Genomic DNA, 20,101 nt, shown 5'->3' with positions numbered 1-20,101 from the left:
TCAACTTAAAGAAAAGTCAAGAACCTGCTGAGACTAATTCAGTACTTGTAAAAAATATTACAATCCCGATTGTTGACCATGTCCAATTTTTGGGTTTCACTTTTGACTGTGGTCTAAAATGGCAACAGCATATTGACAGGATGTGTACGAAACTCCATTCTGCCTACTTTATAATAACCCGTCTCATGCCTATCCTATCGAACGAAAACCTTTTAATAGCTTATAACGCTTATTGCCACTCCGTACTAACATATGGCATTGACCTGTGGGGCCTAGCTGCTGACAGGGATCGTCCATTTCTTATTCAAAAGAAAATCATTAGAAAAATAGCACGCGTTGCTCCGGACACGCCGGCCCAGCAGTTATTCATACAGCTCAAAATCCTGACATTACCATCTATTTTCATTCTGGAAGTTGGCAAGTACGTCCGTCAGAATCTCGAATCGTTCAGTAAGAAAAAATGGAAAAGCGGTCGTTATCACGAGAGCAGACAACACGACCTGGATGTGCCAAAGCACCGGCTTGCTAAGGCGGCCAATAGCTTGCACGTTTTGGGTCCGCAAATATTTAATAAAATCCCTGCTACCATTAAAAGCACTAAGACACACTTGGGCTTTGCCCTAAAATTAAAATCATTGCTGTTACAGAAGGCCTACTATTCCGTCTCTGAATTTCTATCCGAATGAAGTTAAATAACTTAGACATGCATTGCATAATTGTGTGTTGTGTCCCATATTAGTGCAGCATTTTTTATTTATTACCTTTATTTTATTTTTAATTTTTTTGATATTATTTTTTATTTTATTTTTTATCTTTCAAATTGTAATATTTGGCTAGACTTATATCGACCAAGATCTGAACCGAAACTCCGAAAACTGATGTAATATTTGAATTTTTAAATACTTAAATTGACCAAACCTTAATTTATATTATTGCTATCTGTACATATTATTGTTAATGTTATTATCTGTTTGACAATGTATAATCATTACTGAATAAAGGAATATGAATATGAATATGAATAATCATAGGCGTACCCAGCATTTTTAAAGGGTGGGGCAGAAGTAGGGTTACGTGCCTTAATTATTCCTAAAAATGTTTAGCTTCTCGTCAGACCCTGACCAGGGTGGGGCAAGATACCCCACCGTGCGTACGCCTATGTGCTAATTACTTTATTGCCAATATTTATATACTTAAGTGTCAATTTCTATTATAATTTTAAACATTTTCTAACAAACTAAACGACAAAATTATTTTATAACTTGACCAAGTTTTTTTTGGCTACTTTTACTTCCCGATATTAGCGAGGGACTGTACTATCTATACCTATAGATTTTTCCGTTTTTGTTTGTAGTAGGTAGTTTGTTATGTTTTAGTTATTTAAGAATCGTTTATACTTCGTACAACCAGAATAAGAAAATAAATGTTTTTTTTCGTAAGAATAAGCGGGCCTATCAAAACAAAACAATAAGGTTTATACCTAACAACTTTGCAGAATGCGGCATCACGGTATCAGTAACGGAAAATAAAAGTTGCACTATGCTACTTGGTTATTATTGAAAACCTGTCGCTGAAGTAACAACTGGGCTGGTATCTATAAGGTACTATACCTAGCTTATTATAAGCATACATCCGGTTTTCGGTGCGGGAATGATTTCGTGTATAACATTGTTTATTGTAAAATAATTACCAAACTATGAATTAAACGTAGGTAGTAAGGTCAGATGTGCTTAGAAATGTTAAATTAGTATCGTTTTTTACCTGTTATTTGGCTAGTGTAAAACATTCCCGCACCGAAACCCCGATGTATGATTAAGTATAAGACTTCATAATTATTTGAATGTGATCAATTGATCGTCGATTATCTAGGCAAAGTTGTGTGCTCATTGAGGGTGAGCGATGAGGAGAGGAGATCCCACCGAGTCGCCCTATTCGTATACATAATTAACTCCTTTAGCAGGAAGCTCGAGAAACCGAAAATAACTTCGTCTAACGAAAATGCGTGCGGTGTGCATTTCAGGAAGCGCAGTGTAGTGTGTATGATGGTTTCAAATGTTTACTTATACGTGGTGTTACTGACTATTCTTACCTATATCTGTGTTTGTTAGTTGAGACGAATAGTGTATGCAATTCGCATATTATTTGTTAGCAATTAATAATTAATAAGTTTAAGTTGATTAAAAATGTCGAACGTCAAATTAGCTATTCGCGTTCGTCCGTTCACGGAAAGGTTTGTATAAATACTTGCATAATTAAGTAATTAATATATACGTATATATATACATATTTATAATGTAAATAATGTTATAACTAAAGTCCTATTACTATTTTAAAAATGATTACGTTAAACTGTAAATATATATTAATAAAGTGGTCTCTGTAGATAGTTATCTCACCTCATTCATCCTAATTAGCCTAAATACATACATACTATAATTATAGGTAGGCCACCCATTAGTGTCATTTTCGAACAGTTTCAGTTTTCTCTTCATGTACTTACAGAGAGTTGAGGTCAGAGAAAGACAGAGTCCCGATAGTGAACGTGGTTGACGACAAGACAGTAACAATTACCAATTTAAAAGTAAGTATTTTTTCACATTATTTTATATAGGTACAATGTTATGTATTGTATGGTTAACCTATACTTTCTAACAGTTACATTAAATTTTCACTATTATTTTTATATCATTATTGGGGTCATTAAGTCTATCCTTTTGCCGGACACAAGAGGGACGGGGAAACATAACACAAGGTGTAACCAAAATAGTGGGGATCCGTTTAAGGGCATATTTGGTATCGTGTTCTGATTAGGAAAAACCGGGCAAGTGCGAGTCGGACTCGCGCACGAAGGGTTCCGTACCATAATGCAAAAAAAAAAACAAAAAAAGCAAAAAAAAACGGTCACCTATCCAAGTACTGACCCCTCCCGACGTTGCTTAACTTTGGTCAAAAATCACGTTTGTTGTATGGGAGCCCCATTTAAATCTTTATTTTATTCTGTTTTTAGTATTTGTTGTTATAGCGGCAACAGAAATACATCATCTGTGAAAATTTCAACTCTCTAGCTATCACGGTTCGTGAGATACAGCCTGGTGACAGACGGACGGACGGACGGACGGACGGACGGACGGACAGCGAAGTCTTAGTAATAGGGTCCCGTTTTACCCTTTGGGTACGGAACCCTAAAAAAGTTGAAGAACAAAGAGAATATAATCACTATATAAAAGCAAAGATTTTTTTTCTATGGGGCAGGTCGTCGAAGGCAAGTCACCCATGCCAGCCAACCCTCCATACAAACCCCAAAAAATTTTTTGTCAAAAAATGTTTTCTTCTACTTTTTTCTAATCGGAAAATCCTAACTATTTTTTTACACCTTGTATACCTTTATATATGTCCCTTCAGCAGAAAGTGTCTCCAAAAGGGATAAATGTAAGTAGTTAATACTAACATTTACGAATTTTTTTTGCTCAGGTGAGTGCCTCAGGCGCGGGTGACAGTAGGGAGCGCGTGCGCCGATACCACGCCGACTATACTTTCGACAGCGCTTGCGCGCCCACCAATCCAGAATATGCCACTCAGGAAAAAGTACATGTTTTTTTTTCTTGTACAGTCAGCAGCAGAAGTTGCTAAGCGGGTGTCATGTTGAAAATTATCTGAACACAACTTTATTGTTCAGAGAATAAGAGATTCTGAAGGTAATTTTGAACACCTCAGCCGCTTACTACTTCTGCTGCTTATGTATGGATACAAATTGGTCTAAAACGACCTTGCTAAGTTCCTGTACATGCTAATAGAGACAAGCTTATTTCAATAAAATTCCTTTCGACATCCTTGGGCGGGGCAAAAACAACAGACAGACGGCTTTGCTTAGCATACAATTATTAAGAATATTGAAGCCTTAGCTTGGCAGTCACATTGCAGCTGAAACAAACATCGTCGCAAGGGGCCTAATCAAAAACTCAGTTTATGATACCAATTTGCTAGGATGTACGTAGTCGTAGAGTATAAGTTCAAAATGTATCTGAATGAGAGCGGGTTGTTGTATTTCAGATTTTCGAGAGCATCGGCCGTGACGTAATGTCATGTGTCTCTCGTCTCTCCTCGGTCTGCGTGCTAGCTTATGGACAGAGTGCCACGGGGAAGACTCACACGATGATGGGCACGGACTCGCAGCCGGGGCTAGTGCCGCGCCTCTGTAGGGAGCTGGCGTCTGTGGAGTGTGACGTCACCATCAGGTCAGTGCAAACTACACCTGTAGATCGTGAATTCATCTGTATTCTGTCCTCAGTTCATGCTGATGATTGGAGCAGTGTGCTATGGGGAACACTTAGACTGATAGGCTGGATCCTATCTAGAGTTGGAGGTAAGTAACTGTAAAAAGTGAAGCCTCAGGTAGGTGGGCAGTTATGAATGATTTCAGCTCCATTGTGTCACATACCCGTACCCGTCCTTTGTGTGTTAATATGGTAGGTATCCTAAGAAAGACGTAGATTGCTCTAAGTAGGTACTTACGTACAGTCACCACACGGGATTGTTATGCCATTTAGGGTTCTTGCTAAATTGGAAATTCTATAGCGTACCTAAGTATTAAACAACCAATATAGTTAAGGACTCTAAATGGCTAAATATTTTTTTATATTTTAAACTATGAAAGTAATTTATGCATTATCTATGAAGCGGGTTGAAATTGAAAGTGATACGTTTGGATCGTAGCGTAGGGAGTTTTATTTTTCAGGTAAGTATTAAATACTTTTATATTTTTATGATTAACAATGAAAATTCAGCTCAAGTTCAAATGGACTGTAATTCAACTCCACATTATTCCACAAATGAAAGTTACTTGCGTTAAGAAATATTGCAAGTTTTTACTTATTATACTTACTCGTACTTTTCTCATATTCGAAAAGGAATACAGAGTGAGCGGGTGAAAGATAAATATCTGACTAAAATTATTAATGTCTCGTCAGAAATAGGTACCTTTCAGACCTTGATTAACGATCTATTAATTTACCTAATTACCTATGGATTACAGTATACGTTATATAAAAGGGCAGCTTTTGACACATGACGCCATCATGACGCAGGTAAACAAATCCGTTTGACAAAATCTTATAAAGAATTGTCTTTCAATAACCGCGTCATATCCATTATGGTCGAGACACCTCCAGACAGCGAAGAAGTGCCCGAAATTGTTTCGATGTCATTTGCTTATGCAGTTCGTGTGAAGGAGCAATAGTCGTGATAGCACGCGAAGCTTCACCGTCCAAAACGAAATGAGTTTCGCCACCTTTCATTTGCATTTGAAATACGATCAAACTTATTTATGCCCCTAAACTAACAAATTATGGACTTTTCTACGTGGCACCTGCTGTATAGTCTATTTTATAAAATAGTCGTCGGTGTATTTTCTGGCACCAGTGGTACTGGTACCAGAATAAGATATAGTAAGTGGTACCTATTACCTATTGTTTGTTCATTCAACTTGTAATGTGCGTAAGTCGATCTGTGCTATAATTGCTACAAGGCAATGGTTCACACATTTTGTATTGAAAGATAATAATTAGAGTCTGCATGTGGGGAAAGAGAAGAGTAGTGGAATGTATGGGGCTCAATACATTCCACGACTTTTCTCTTTCCGAACAGGCCGCGTAGCCAAGATGCCAATCGCTTACGCTCCGTAGCGATCGAAACGCAACTGTCACTGTCGCGCTAATATGGAAGAGTGATAGAGAGACATATTGCTTTTCGTTGTCGAAGCGATAGCGATTGAAACCTTGGCTAGGCCGGCAGGCCCCGTAGCCAACATGCCAATCGCTTACGCTCCGTAGCGATCGAGACGCAACTGTCACTAGTGTCACTGTCGCGCTAATATGGAAGAGTGATAGAGAGACACAAAGCGTTTCGTTGTCGAAGCGATAGCGATTGTAATCTTGGCTAGGCCCGCAGACTACTTATCGCATATTTTAGACCTCTACATATTCGCCATCCGTATATCATCTTAATAGCGCAGCGTGCAGCGGTACCTATAACTGTCTAGCGGAATCTAGTCTGACCATACTAAGTTTTCATGCCAAGTTTTAGTCTAGTATGTAAGCATTAAGTAGTAAAACACTCTTTTGTACACATAACAATTGTACAGCTGCAAACTTAGCCGTGTAAGGGATCTTCGTTGAGCTTATGTAGGTAAATTTAAATGTCATTAATAAATTTATGTTTATTTCATCTTATCTTTAATGATACCCATTTAGCCCCACACATGGTGTTCTACACGTAGTGTTTTCTGCTTTCTCCGTTAATGTGTAGTCCAACATTCGCATCCGCATGTATCGACCAAAATAAAATAAACACATACTTACCTACCTACAAATTCGTTAAGAACATGAAGAAACAATAGTAGTAAATTATTTATTTAAAAAGTTGTTAAGTTATATCTGCATCAATCTTAATCGTTATTGTTTTATTGTCGGTAGTTCGATTAAGTTTGAATGCCGTAATAAAATGAGAACCACCCAAGGCCGCGTCGACACGCGAGACTTTAGCACCCTTCGGTTACGATTATGGCTTTATCTGTACTAATATCTTGCTACATGTATTAGTACCTAACCACGTGTAGGAGTTACGTGTTCAATACATCGTCAAAGATCGACTTAACTAGATCGGATTCTTGTCTTTTTTTTCTAGCGTTGTTGAAGCAAAATGTAAGAAGCCTGGCGTCCGCTCAGTAACCTCATCCCATGAGTTGGTAAACAAATAAAATAATAATAAATAAGAGTTGGTACAGCCACTAGTTTTTACGAAGCAACGCCATGCGACCGGCCAACTCAGAGAGGAATCTATGCCCAATTGGGATTAGGCCGTTTTCCTCTCGATGTAAAGTATTCTATCACTATAAAAGCGACTGATAAAAAATAAAATCATGTTTCGTGTTTCGTACATAGATACTTACCTAAGTTTGGAAAAACTCATATTAGTAAAAAATTATAAACTTTGTCATATCATTTAATTTCCTTACTCATATGTGAGCCCAACCTGAAATATTGCGACGAAGTTTTTGCTAAGAATTTTCCAAAGTAATTTGCTCCTTCCAGTCTTAATACATGTTGGACCAGTATAGCAGGGTATTATAGGTTCTATAAGTGTCTAGCTAGCATTATACTCGTAAGGCTTCCCACCCTTGCGGCGCGAACAGTTTAATTCGCCACGTCCAAGGTGCCAGGTGCGACCCTGTGCTGTCTTTAGGCCTGGGAGTTTTTCGCGTTCGTGTTTTACAGGAACTGAAAAGTGACAGTGAGTTGAACAAGCTTAAATTAACTACTAAATATAAAATGTATTTGGATATTTATCTAAGTCGTTTTGTAATCGTAAAAGAAGTAGCTAGAACTTCAAAATGGTCGTATATTTTAGTACGAGTATCTAGGTTTCTTTTTTAATTGCTTTAGTAAGTGATCCGTACCGGACAAAAATACATATTGAAATACGATGAATGGTTGGTTAGAAAATATCCAACGGCGTAAACGAATTTTAGTATAAGTACATGTAGGTACTTATTTTGAAATATTTCCCTCTACATATACAGTATGTATCAGAACGAAAGGCAAAGAAAGAGATCCATTTATGTTTAGGTCATACTGAGCAAACTTTTACTATGGGACCAACCCCGAAAACGCGGAAAAAAAATTGGATGTTTCATACATTTTGCTGGTCTGATTTTGAAATTTCCAATGGGTCAATTTTTTTGGGAGTCAATTTTTAGGGTTCCGTACCCAAAGGGTAAAATGGGACCCTATTACTAAGACTGCTGTCCGTCCGTCCGTCCGTCCGTCCGTCTGTCACCAGGCTGTATATCACGAACCGTGATAGCTAGACAGTTGAAATTTTCACAGATGATGTATTTCTGTTGCCGCTATAACAACAACGCTATTACAACAAATACTAAAAACAGAATAAAATAAAGATTTAAGTGGGGCTCCCATACAACAAACGTGATTTTTGACCGAAGTTAAGCAAAGTCGGGCGGGGTCAGTACTTGGATGGGTGACCGTTTTTTTTGCCTTTTTTTTGCATTATGGTACGGAACCCTTCGTGCGCGAGTCCGACTTGCACTTGCCCGGTTATTTTTTCGCGATTTCGGGGTTGGTCCCATAGTAAAAGTTGCTCAGTATGACCTAAACATTAATGGCTCTCTTTCTTTGCCTTTCGTTCTGATACATATTGTATAATGTAAATTTGTTAAATAAACCTAACTATCTACTTAGGTACGTATATAGGCACCTTGCTAAATTAAATGGTTTATTTTTTGGTGGCTTCATATAGGTACAGCACATACACACCTATTAAGTATATACGCACTTATATAGATATTATCTCATAACGCGACGCATGATAAAGTTTAATTGCTACTGTTAACGTTATAAAATAAAAAATAAAAATAAAAATATTTTTATTGTCAAAAACAAGTTACAGGTAGGTGTTGAAGTCCCTGACTTCTGAGCTAGGTAAAGACCTGTGTTACAGAAGTCAGTGTCCTCTCCCAGACAATAGAAACTGTATGAAGATTATCAAATCTTATTATTAACTACTACATTTTGTTTTTAATTTTATATTTAAAGAAATTAATTATATTTATTTATAGGGCTTGTTTTGATACCAGAAAACAATGCCATTCTAGTAAGATTACATAGCAATTACATTATATATATATATATATATATATATTTATTTATTGTGTGTGTGTGTGTGTGTGTGTGTGTGTGTGTGTGTGTGTGTGTGTGTGTGTATGTGTGTATGTGTGTGTGTATATATGAGTATATTAATGTTGCTTTCAGTTTGATCATAGTCTAATGACAGCAACCAACGTTCATTTGTCAACTTATAAAATGTTGTGAAGACGTATTCATTATAGATATTATCTTCTGTCAGGAAAGTAGAAGATTGAATAGTTTATAATTGACCGGGGTGCGTGAGTTGGTGCTAGTTAGAGTAAGTTTTGATGTTCAAAACTTTAATCAATTGATCATTTGTTAGTTAAAGTAAATCACGCCTATAAAGTTTGATACACAAAACTTTAACTTAATAATTAATGTGTATCGGTAACGTGTAAAAGCTGGATTGATTTTATAAGAGCTAGTATTTCGATATCACGGATTAGTCACAGAAGCACTGGTGGCCTAGCGGTGAGAGCGCGCGACTTGCAATCTGGAGGTCGCGGGTTCAAACCCCGGCTCGTACCAATAAGTTTTTCGGAACTTACGTACGAAATATCATTTGATATTTACCAGTCACTTTTCGGTGAAGGAAAATATCGTGATTAAACCGGACTAATCCCAATAAGGCCTAGTTTACCCTCTGGGTTGGAAGGTCAGATGGCAGTCGCTTTCGTAAAAGCTAGTGCCTACGTCAAATCATGGGATTAGTTGTCAAGCGGACCCCAGGCTCTCATGAGCCGTGGCGAAATGCCGGGATAACGCGAGGAAGAAGAAGAAGTTTTAATTATTTGCATCAGAGCATCATCAGAGACACCGGTATTGACGTTTCTTGTCGCATTTTTATTTAAGAGGCTCAAGTCCAGTCGAGGCGGTTTGAGGCTTCTAGACTCAACCGTCGCGACTTGAATTTTGTAGGTTACGCTTTAACACAACACTGCCTACCTACGTGTCGCAAATTTGTATATTTCTTAATAGTTTCCTGGAGATCTACAACGAGCGCGTCCACGACTTGCTGGTTGGCGAGGATCCACCACTGACCTTCAACTCGTTGCCGCGGCGGCGTGGCAACGCGCGCAAGGACCTGCGCGTCCGCGAGCACCCCACGAGAGGACCTTACGTACAGAGTGAGAGTTTATATAGTTTCATATAACACCTGCTGGGGTGAGAGGAACCGTTACTTACTAACAAAGGTGCAACTGTGGCCATGCGCTATCATATCATGCAGAATGTCCTACACTTCTGCGAGTACCATGCACCATGCAGCACTCGGTGTACGGCATGGTACGAGTCCCCAGTTTTCTCGAAATTATCTAGAGAACGCGCGCAAACAGCTCCTACAGAGCAACAATTTCTACTGACATCAAAGCAAAGAAAAACTTTCAAGTTTTCAATTATTGTTTAAACATTTTTTTGGCTTATTCTCATTTTTAACCGCCTTAAAAAAAGGATGAGGTTCTCAATTGGGCATAATCTTTTTAGGGTTCCGTAGCCAAATGGCAAAAACGGAGCCCTTATAGATTCGTCATGTCTGTCCGTCTGTCCGTGTATGTCACAGCCACTTTTTTCCGAAACTATAAGAACTATATTGTTGAAACTTGGTAAGTAGATGTATTCTGTGAACCGCATTAAGATTTTCACACAAAAATAGAAAAAAAACAATAAATTTAGGGGGTTCCCCATACTTAGTTAGAACTGAAACTCAATTTTTTTTTCATTAAACCCATACGTGTGGGGTATCTATGGATAGGTCTTCAAAAATGATATTGAGGTTTCTAATATCATCAAGCGAGAGACACTTCCAAAGTGGTAAAATGTGTGTCCCCCCCCCTGTAACTTCTAAAATAAGAGAATGATAAAACTAAAAAAAATATATGATGTACATTACCATGCAACCTTCCACTGAAAACTGGTTTGAACTGGTTGGTTTGATACTAGATAGTAAGTAGTTTTTTTTAATACGTCATAAATCGTAAACCGCAATTTTATTATGTTACTTGCTGCTACGGAACCCTTCATGGGCGAGTCCGACTCGCACTTGGCCGCTTTTTTATATTATGTTCCCCGATTATTCGAAGACGCCTGACCCAATTAGGAAAATTATTTTTTCGTTTTTAAATGTAAAACTTCCCAGGTGGTCCCATTTAAATTACCTACCTATCTATCCGAGCAATTCTTGTTTAGGAATTTACATATATATTTCGGGATTTCGGAAACGGCTCTAACGATTTCGATAACATTTGCTATATGGGGGTTTCTGGGGGCGAAAAAACGATCTAGCTAGATCTTACCTCTGGGAAAACGCGCATTTTTGAGTTTTTACATGTTTTCCGAGCAAAGTTCGTTCGGTATCCCAGATATTACGAGTATGTATACTTACTTACTTACTTCGCTGGCTCAGCGACCCGAAGTGGATCTTGGCCTCCGACACTAGATTGCGCGCGCCATTCGTTCCTTTCCTGTGCGATCTGACGCCATTCAGCCGCTTGCATGCCACACAGGAAATCACTAACATACCTTATTGTTATGAGACCGACACAAGATATTGTGTATAAAATAAACAAAATGTCATAAAGTGAAAGATGGCTTATTTGTTTTTAAATATTGTCTAGATTTACGCCGTGTAGCCGTAACCAACGTCGAGGCGTTGCTCGCGCTAGTGGCCGAAGGCTGCCGGCGGCGGCGCACGGCTGCTACACGCCGGAACTCCTCCTCTTCCCGATCTCATGCTCTGCTGGAGCTGAGCACGCCCAAGGCAACCTTGCATCTAGCTGATCTTGCTGGAAGGTATCTTATCATATCTTATTGTTTTCGGGGGCCCTTGCGGATGCACTTCGACCCATAGGGATCTTCGGCTCTGGCAAGTTTATCTGCAATACGTGTATCTGCATTTTCATTGCCTATGAATCTCTCGTGCCCTGGGATCCATACCAGGTGCACTTTGTTTTGGTTTCCAAGCTGGTGCTGGAAGGTATACTGTTTACATTTGGCTAGACTTACATCGTTCAAGTAAAAAAACATGCCACCGCGATTTGAGCTTGTAGCAAAACACCTCTGCAACAGATTTACTTATCATCATCTTCCTAGCGTTAACCCGGAGTTTTCTGCCACAGCAGCGGGGTTTGCTTGGCACTAATCAGGAATTGGTGTACCTACTCGTTTTGACGAAAGTGACTGTCATGTGATCTTCATACCCAGCGGGGAATCTAGGCCATATTGGAATTAGTACGATTTCCTAACGATATTTTCGGTTTCGTCCTTAAAAAGCGACTGGCAGATATCAAATATTATTGTTCATAAGTAGAGGTGCATGTTCCAAAAACTCATTAATAGAAGCCGGGGTTTGAGCCCGCGACTTCCGGATAGCAAGTCGCCCGTCCTTATTGCTACTACCAAATACCAACGCTATTTTATTACAACTGTCTATCTACTCTATCATCTCTCACTCATCAGACACATCTTCGTTCTATTTTCCCAGTGAAAAAGCCAGCTGGGAGGGTATTGGAGGAGGACGCCAAAAAGAAGGTGCCAATATTAACAAATCCCTCGTGGCTCTTAGCAACGTCATATCTGCATTAGGTGAGTTTAACAGTCGTCGTAAAAAGGTATCTTGTTTGACCTATAAAACTTTTGTTCGAATGCAAAGTTAAATGTTTTGTTTGGCATACGTATATTATGCATTTTATTCGTAAGCAGTATTTTTTCATAGTTGTAAAAAAACTTTTTGTAAGTAAAATTAAAGGGTAGGTAGGTAATATTTACTAGTGACACTCGGGCAATTAAGTTAGCCGACACCGAGTATTTTTTAAGAGTGCCACAAAGGATAAATAAACTAATTATGATTGTGGATTGCAATGTCCCTGCAAATAAACTTTAAAATTGATATTATAATTCAATATGTACTGGTGTTTCTGTTAAAATAATTAAAATAAAAAGTGCCATGTTGTGACACTGCAGCATATTAATATTAATATTTAGTTAATCATAATCAATAATTCTAATTATTTGTATCGTTTAGTAAGCGGGAGCAGCGGCCGTGGACGGTTTGTTCCTTATCGGGATTCTGCTCTTACTTGGCTTCTGAAAGACTGCTTTACGGGAGGCGCCTGCACTTTTATAATAGCAAGTAAGTTTACCAATAAAGAAAGATTTACGCTATAAAATATCACAAAGGTTGACAAGATAAGAAAATACATGCAATGCCGACTTAACTTGACTAAGGGTCGGTACCCTTAGTCAAACAGAAACAGTGCAGCAAACCGTCAGTAAAGGCCGAACCACACCAGCTTGCGAGTGCGTGACGTGCGCGTGTGCGTGCGTTAAAATGTTGGAGCCGCACACGCACACGTCAAGCAAGCGGTGTGCCGTCTCTCATAAGGATCTGTATACTACAACGCCGCACGCGCACGTGCACGTCACGCACACGCAGCCGGTGTGCACAGGCGTTAACTGTTAAAACTTAGGCAACATTTTATTATATTAGAAGTTTTAATTCATTGCTGATTAACGTTGAGTAATTTATCTATTTGGTGGGTGCAATTGATTCTTAGTCCTTAAATGTATGATGTCCCCGCAGCGGTTTCTCCGAGTGTAGCCTGCTACGGTGAGTCTGCTTCCACCCTCCGATGGACGTCCCGCGCGCGCCAACTGCCTCCCCCGCGCACCGCCCCGTCCGCACGGGCCTCCATTCAGGCCCACTACAATAATTTACTTGCTGAGCTCTGTCGGCATCATATAAAATACGTAAGTAATAAATTATGATAATTGATAGATGATTCAAAATAATTTTACTTAACTTAATATCTGTTATCTACAATCAAACTAATTACACTTCCGCAGGTCCCAGAAACAGGAGGACTAGTTTATGAAGACTCCCATTGGGATTTAATGCCAAAAAATGTGGAATCCGTAGATGAGAACACAAGTAAAATAGGGAACTTTATGGATATGTTGCAACAGAAGACTGATACCAAATCGGAATCTGTGGCTTCAGCACACACTAGTTCGGATGTGCTGAACGCCGCAGATGAAAATGTAAATATAACTAACGAAATCAACAAGGAAGTAGATAAATTACTTGTACCAGCGCTAGAAAGGACAAGGAGTGAACTAGAAATTGCGGCACCACTCCGACATAAAAGACGACATTATAGGTCTCAAGAAGTGCTGTCTATCGATAAGGCTCTACACGAACCAATGCCTGTTCAAACTCATGAGCGAACTCGTGAAAATGCTGGTAAATCTCATGTTCCTATTTTATACGATAATCAAAGAGCAGAAATTGTGGCATCGGTTACTGAAAGGTTGTACTCAAAGCTGAAAAAGAAAGAAGAAGCAGCTGTGTCCAAAGTGGAATCAATGGTAGACAAAAAAATTGTAGAGCCACTAAGTGAACTAAAAATTTGCACCAACGCGAGGCAGCGTTTAATGGAATTAAGTCAGAAAGCGTTAAGAAATAAGAGAAGGATCGGCATACCAGCCCACACACAAACAAGACGGACGGTTATCCGTGTAAAAGACCAAGGTATTGATGTGCAGACTGACTTGGAATCATATTGTGATAAAAGTAAACACTCTTTAGTTACTTGTCGGGATGCTAGCACCGAAACTAAACCTATAACACCTCGATGTAAAGAAATTGCTATCGGTCCAAAATCCGGTTCCTTGCGCTCTTATGATAAATCAACAGTTACTGAAGCCAGGCAAGTTGTTCTAAAAAGTACTTTTATGATGACTGACGATGCGGTGCGATTTGATAGGTATACACAAACTAGTGTTCTACCGCCTCCAAGGCGTAAACGCTCAAGCAAAGCCAATATTAGTGAAGTCAGTAATACGAATAAAGTAAACGAATGTATGGGCATAGATATGCCCATTATCAGTATAAATATATCTCAGAGATACGCAGAGTCAGAATCTCAAAGTTCCGATGAAAACTTAGATTCATCTAACTATGGTACCCCTGATAGAGGAAGTAGTGTTGGAATCACTCCCGATCTCCTAACTAATCATAGCAATGTAGAATCAGCAACTAAAGGACACAAGGAACCAATTACATATCAATTTGGTAGTAATCCAGTTCCCTGTACAGTTAGCCACATGAAAGTAACCAAAAGAGACGATACTTTAAATTCATCAAATTACAGCACCGAAGATTTTCCAGATGCGGAAAACTGTGAATTGCCCCGTGTATCGGTAAACTGCTCGAGCAAAGCGGATCAGAGTGAAATGAAAGATATAATTTTAGGCCGTAATGATGACATATATCCATTCAATATCATACTTTCACCACCTCGAGAAAACAATTCAAAAAGGATAGTGAAGTTTAAAGAAAAAATATTAACTCCTCCAGAACAAGATGATAAAACGAGTAAACTGTTAGAAGATAACGAAAACCAATGCTTCCATGACGGGACGAATTCTCAGATAGACTCAACTAAAACAAACGATCATGAAAAACTCGACAATACTATAAATTATAATTCTGGTATTATAAATACAGAAATAGACAACGATGGTGCTTCTCACGCATGCACTTCTTCTGACTCCATAGACTCTGGTAAAGTAGATTCAGATTCGTTTATTTGGGAGCAAGGCTCTGATCATATTGACTATAAACCGTATAATATAAGAAATCATCAATACATACCCGTATATAAAAACCAATCAAAATATAGAACTGCTAAATCCCGCATTTACAGAGAATTTTTGGGATTAGACAAAGAACAGTCTGAAAAAGATAATCGTTATTACGAATCACTAAACTTGGATTGCAGCTCAACTGAAAGCAATCACACTGATAACACGCGATATAAATTCTTACAAAGCAAAAAATTCTTTGAAGACCAAAACAAAAAATATAACAAACAAAACGATATTTACGATCAGCTCGAAAAACAAATACTTGATTCGTGTAACAGTTTAGAAATGTCTGCCGATAAGTACAATAGATATTTGGTGCAATATCGCAGGAATTCTACAGGATACTCGAACGAAAGGACCCCAAAGAAATATTTGCAACATTTAGTGCAATTAAGGAGAGAAGTAGTCAAAGCTGACACCGACACTACTGACAGTCAAAACTAATTTTATTAAGTAACTTCAAATTCAATAGTTTTAGTAATTATTGTAAATATTTTATGCACAAGTGTTTATGTACATACTTCCTTATGTAAACTTTTCCATCTTATGAACAATGATTATGAACTTATGAAGTAAGTAGGTCAATTAAGTAAATAAATAGCGAGCTCATAAATTAAAAATATACATATAGGTACGTATGTCCTTATTGTTCGTTTACAATACAATACAATACAAATGTCCTATATTGCACACTTCAATAAAAGAAAACAATACAAAACAAGCAGAGGTAAACAACAGGCTGTCTTATCGCTAAAAAGCGATATCTTCCAGACAACCTTTGGGTAGCGGAAATTAATAAATTTACATAAGTATGTCAGTGGGTGCTGCAAATGCAATGAAAGAGAAAATGATAAGAATGGTCGTTTAAATTATAATATAACAATGTATTATAAACTACCTATAGGTATCTAAAATTGTCATTGTTTTAGGTTATGCTACATTATTATATATAGTTGTGAATTGATGTAATATTGTTAAGTCCTTACAATACAGTATTATTTTTTCTAGCTGAAACCGTAGGTACCCACAGTGTACTGCATTAATTATAAAAAATAAAATTGTCTACCTTAACACTTTTCCAGGCCGCACCAATCTACAAGGTTTTCCCGAAAAATCCAAATACCGGGTGTGGCCTGTAATAAGAGCAAAAAATTTAACTGTAGGCCTTACTCCTCATACTGACCAACATTTGTTCAGCAACTTTTAAAAACATAAATTTTATTTAATAAGGATCGTCATGTCATGTACAAAGAAAAACATGTCAAGCAACCACATTACAATAAATACCTATAAACTAACTTATATACTAAAACTACAAATAAACACAGCACAATACATAAATTATTAAATAATCTAAAATAAACCACCCTGAATCGTACCTGGCTCAAAGGTCCCCATTATTCCCGCTGCGTTCCCCCGCTGAACTGCAATGGAAACCTGCTGGACCAGATACGACCCAGAGCGAGGATCGCAGCCCCTCTCGCGCAAACGACGCCCCAATTCCCTAAAAAAGGCGCGAGCCTCTGACCCCCACGGGCCTGCCGTCTCGATAGCCACCGGCACAAAGTCGTACGAGGATCCCAGCGCGGAATACTTCGCGTGCTTAGCCCTTGCCGCGGACTCCGCTGCTGAGCCAGCACAGCAGGTCAGCTTGTGGGTTACTTTTAAAAATAACTTGTGGTTTGTTTTTTAATACACTTTAAAGTTTATTCTAAGACGCAATGTATTGCGAATTTTGTTATGTTTAAGGTGTGACAAGCAACGTCAATCACAATGATATGGCGTGGCGATGGCGTCCGTTGAATATAATAATATGTTTATTTTGTATGAAAAATAGGGACTCCAAATACTTCATAATTTTTAAAAGTTGTAGAACAAAAGTGTCGTCGTTTGAGGAGTACAATCTATGTTTTAATTATTTGCTCGTGTTACAGGCCACACCCGGTATAATATTCCAATTAGTCCAGCTTTGATGATTCATTTGAAGACAAGTCAATTTTCTCGAAAGTTCAATCTAATTTGCATCTTTGTTCGGAATATAAGGAGCACACGGGAAGCAGACGAGGGACTAGCCGAGATTACAAATGAGCAACACCAAGTTATGATATGAGTCTGTATTAATCGTAGTAAATTAACACACAACTATATCTAGTTTTATATGATCGAAAACATTACATTAAAAGAGGTTTGTAAAAGTTATAAAGGCTGAGTAAAACATAAAATAATTAAAATAAATGGGACGACACAATCTTGCAACCGCATTGGGCTGAGGGCAGCGACAAAGAGGAAACCACAGATACAAAATCTTTTTACCCCTAATGTACGGCATAGATTACACAATCTTTAACACGCCTCCTTATGCTGTACATTGGATAATCTTACAACATGATAGAATATTGAACAAGTATACTGAACAACATGAAATCTAACTAGTACTGTGACTCTAAAACATAACAAGTAACAACAGCTATGGATGCGAGTTTTCAGTTATGCATTTTAGTTTCAAACCTTTTACAAATTTTAGATGCTTTTGCACACACAATGGTTTTGTAAGCACATCGGCTATCATTTCATCAGTACACAAGTATTTAACACTAATATTCCCTTCATGTATCAAATCTTTAACAAAATGGTACCGCAAGTCTATATGTTTAGTTTTTCTATGGGAATACTCCTTGACTAACAACAATTTCTGTGCACTTTGATTGTCATTGAATACATTGACATTAAATTGTTTATCAATAATTTCCGACAAGAAATTCTTAATAAAACATATGTCCTTGCAAACATCAGAAATACAAAGAAACTCACTTTCTGTACTAGAAAGAGCGACACATCGCTGTTTTCTGGCTTCCCAGTTGATGACACAATTACCAAGTTTAACTACAAAACCAGTATACGACTTGCGGTCAGTTATGTCATTAGCCCAATCAGCGTCCGCAAAAGCGTTTATTTCAAAGTTCTTATCTTTTTCGAAATAAAGGCCATAATTGATAGTACCGGCTAAGTACCTTAATACCCGCTTTGCAGTCCGCCAATGGCTTTCATCAAAACATGTACTGAATTGACTTAACTGGCTACACGCGTATGAAATGTCTGGGCGAGTACAAACGGACAAAAACATAAGCGAGCCTAGTAGTTGCCTATACTGATAAACATTGTCATCTAAATGCTTGTTGGACTTTTCTAATTTATAATTTACAGGTAATGGAGTTGACACTGGTTTACACTCAGACATGTTGTAGCGCTCAAGCAGCCTCTTAATATAATCATGCTGATCTAGAACAGTTACATTATTGTACTTAGTAACATTCATGCCTAAACAATTTTTTAAAGTACCAAGATGGCGTATTTCAAAGTGCTGTTTTAGCAATGATGTAACTGTCTCGATACAATTATTGTGAAAAACATAAAAATCATCTACAAATAAGGCTATAATTATGTACTCAGTCTCATTTTTCTTAACATACACACATGGTTCGCATTTACTTTGCAAGAATCCGTTTTTAGCAAGCAATGTGTGTATTTTAATGTTCCACATCCGGCTTGCTTGTTTCAAGCCATATATACATTTTTTAAGCAAACATACCTTATTATTATTCGATTGGAAACCAGTTGGCTGCTCCATGTAGATTTTTTCAGTTAACTCACCATTTAGAAAAGCTGTGGTGACGTCAATATGGTCCATGCACAGATCCAACTGATTTGCAATTGCAAATAAAATTCTTAGGGTGGAATGCCTAACCACAGGCGAATAAGTATCCGAGTAATCTATTCCTTCTTTTTGACTATACCCACATGCAACAAGTCTTGCTTTATACCTATTTAAATTACCTGTGGAGTCGTATTTTTTCTTAAAAACCCATTTGTTTTTCACAATATTAACATTCTTTGGACGATCTACCAACTCCCACACATTATTTTTGACCATCGAGCCCAACTCAACCTCCATGGCACCATACCACTCGTATTTTTCAGGTGAATTCATGGCATCGCGGAAAGTAAGTGGCTCTTGCGATGAACTTGCTGTAGCCATCAGAGAATCAATATGGAAATCATTATACCTTTCAGGAAATATACCTCGCGTACTCCGCACTGGCCTAGAGTTGGTTGGAACAGCAGACTCTTCTACTTCCGCCAACATTGGCTCGTAATCTGAAGATGCAGAGGGTTGCAGTGGTGAGGTGACAGGGCTAGACAGCACCACAGCCTCGCCGCTATCCTCAGTGGCGTCTTCAGTTGTGCGATACAGCTCAGACAGGGGTGATTGCACTGGTGTGCTTGCCGCCTTCTCTGAAACAGTTATAGAGTCCCGATTAGGTGAATTATAATTTACATGATCCTCATGGCTGTTTAGAGGGTTAAGATTATTATCACAATCATTATTACCTACACTAATATCACAGTTATTGTTTAAAATATTATTGCAGCAAGTATTATTCCCTCTATTATCATTTTTTAAATTATCATTAATTAAATTATCAAAAATAATAAAATTTGCTCTTTTCGCCTCAGCATTTGCATGTAATAGATTGCTCCCTATAAATTTGTCCTCAAGGAACACAACACTTCTAGAATAAATAACCCTTTTAGGGTTAACTGGATCTATTAAGCGATATCCCTTGCACGTTTCACCATATCCTACAAAAATATGCTGTTTTGCCTTAGCATCCAGCTTGCGTCTCTTTTGATTAGGCACATGAGAGTATGCTACACAGCCAAAAACACGTAAATGACTAAGATCTAACTTATCAGAT

General features: G+C 38.1%; 2 protein-coding genes across 2 annotated transcripts in view; one reads left to right on the top strand and one right to left on the bottom strand.

Moving 5' to 3' along the window:
• Positions 1–13,310, bottom strand: part of LOC134673520 (L-threonine ammonia-lyase-like) — a 93,877-nt gene extending 80,567 nt beyond the window's left edge. Inside the window, exon 1 of the mRNA XM_063531517.1 lies at positions 13,305–13,310. The gene's annotated coding sequence lies outside the window, so the exon portion shown is untranslated. The remainder of the gene's footprint in view (positions 1–13,304) is intronic.
• LOC134673517 (uncharacterized) lies at positions 2,525–15,804 on the top strand. The gene is made up of 9 exons (XM_063531510.1): positions 2,525–2,581; positions 3,472–3,585; positions 4,051–4,235; positions 9,681–9,829; positions 11,315–11,489; positions 12,181–12,281; positions 12,721–12,828; positions 13,279–13,445; positions 13,542–15,804. Exons 3-9 carry the CDS (start codon positions 4,078–4,080, stop codon positions 15,786–15,788), a joined length of 3,105 nt encoding a protein of 1,034 aa, XP_063387580.1. The 5' UTR covers positions 2,525–2,581; positions 3,472–3,585; positions 4,051–4,077; the 3' UTR covers positions 15,789–15,804.
• The last annotated feature ends 4,297 nt before the right edge of the window (positions 15,805–20,101 follow it).

This window comes from Cydia fagiglandana, chromosome 18, assembly GCF_963556715.1.
Source record: "Cydia fagiglandana chromosome 18, ilCydFagi1.1, whole genome shotgun sequence".
Classification (NCBI taxonomy): Eukaryota; Metazoa; Arthropoda; class Insecta; order Lepidoptera; family Tortricidae; genus Cydia; species Cydia fagiglandana.
This window is presented reverse-complemented; position numbering and strand designations above follow the sequence as displayed.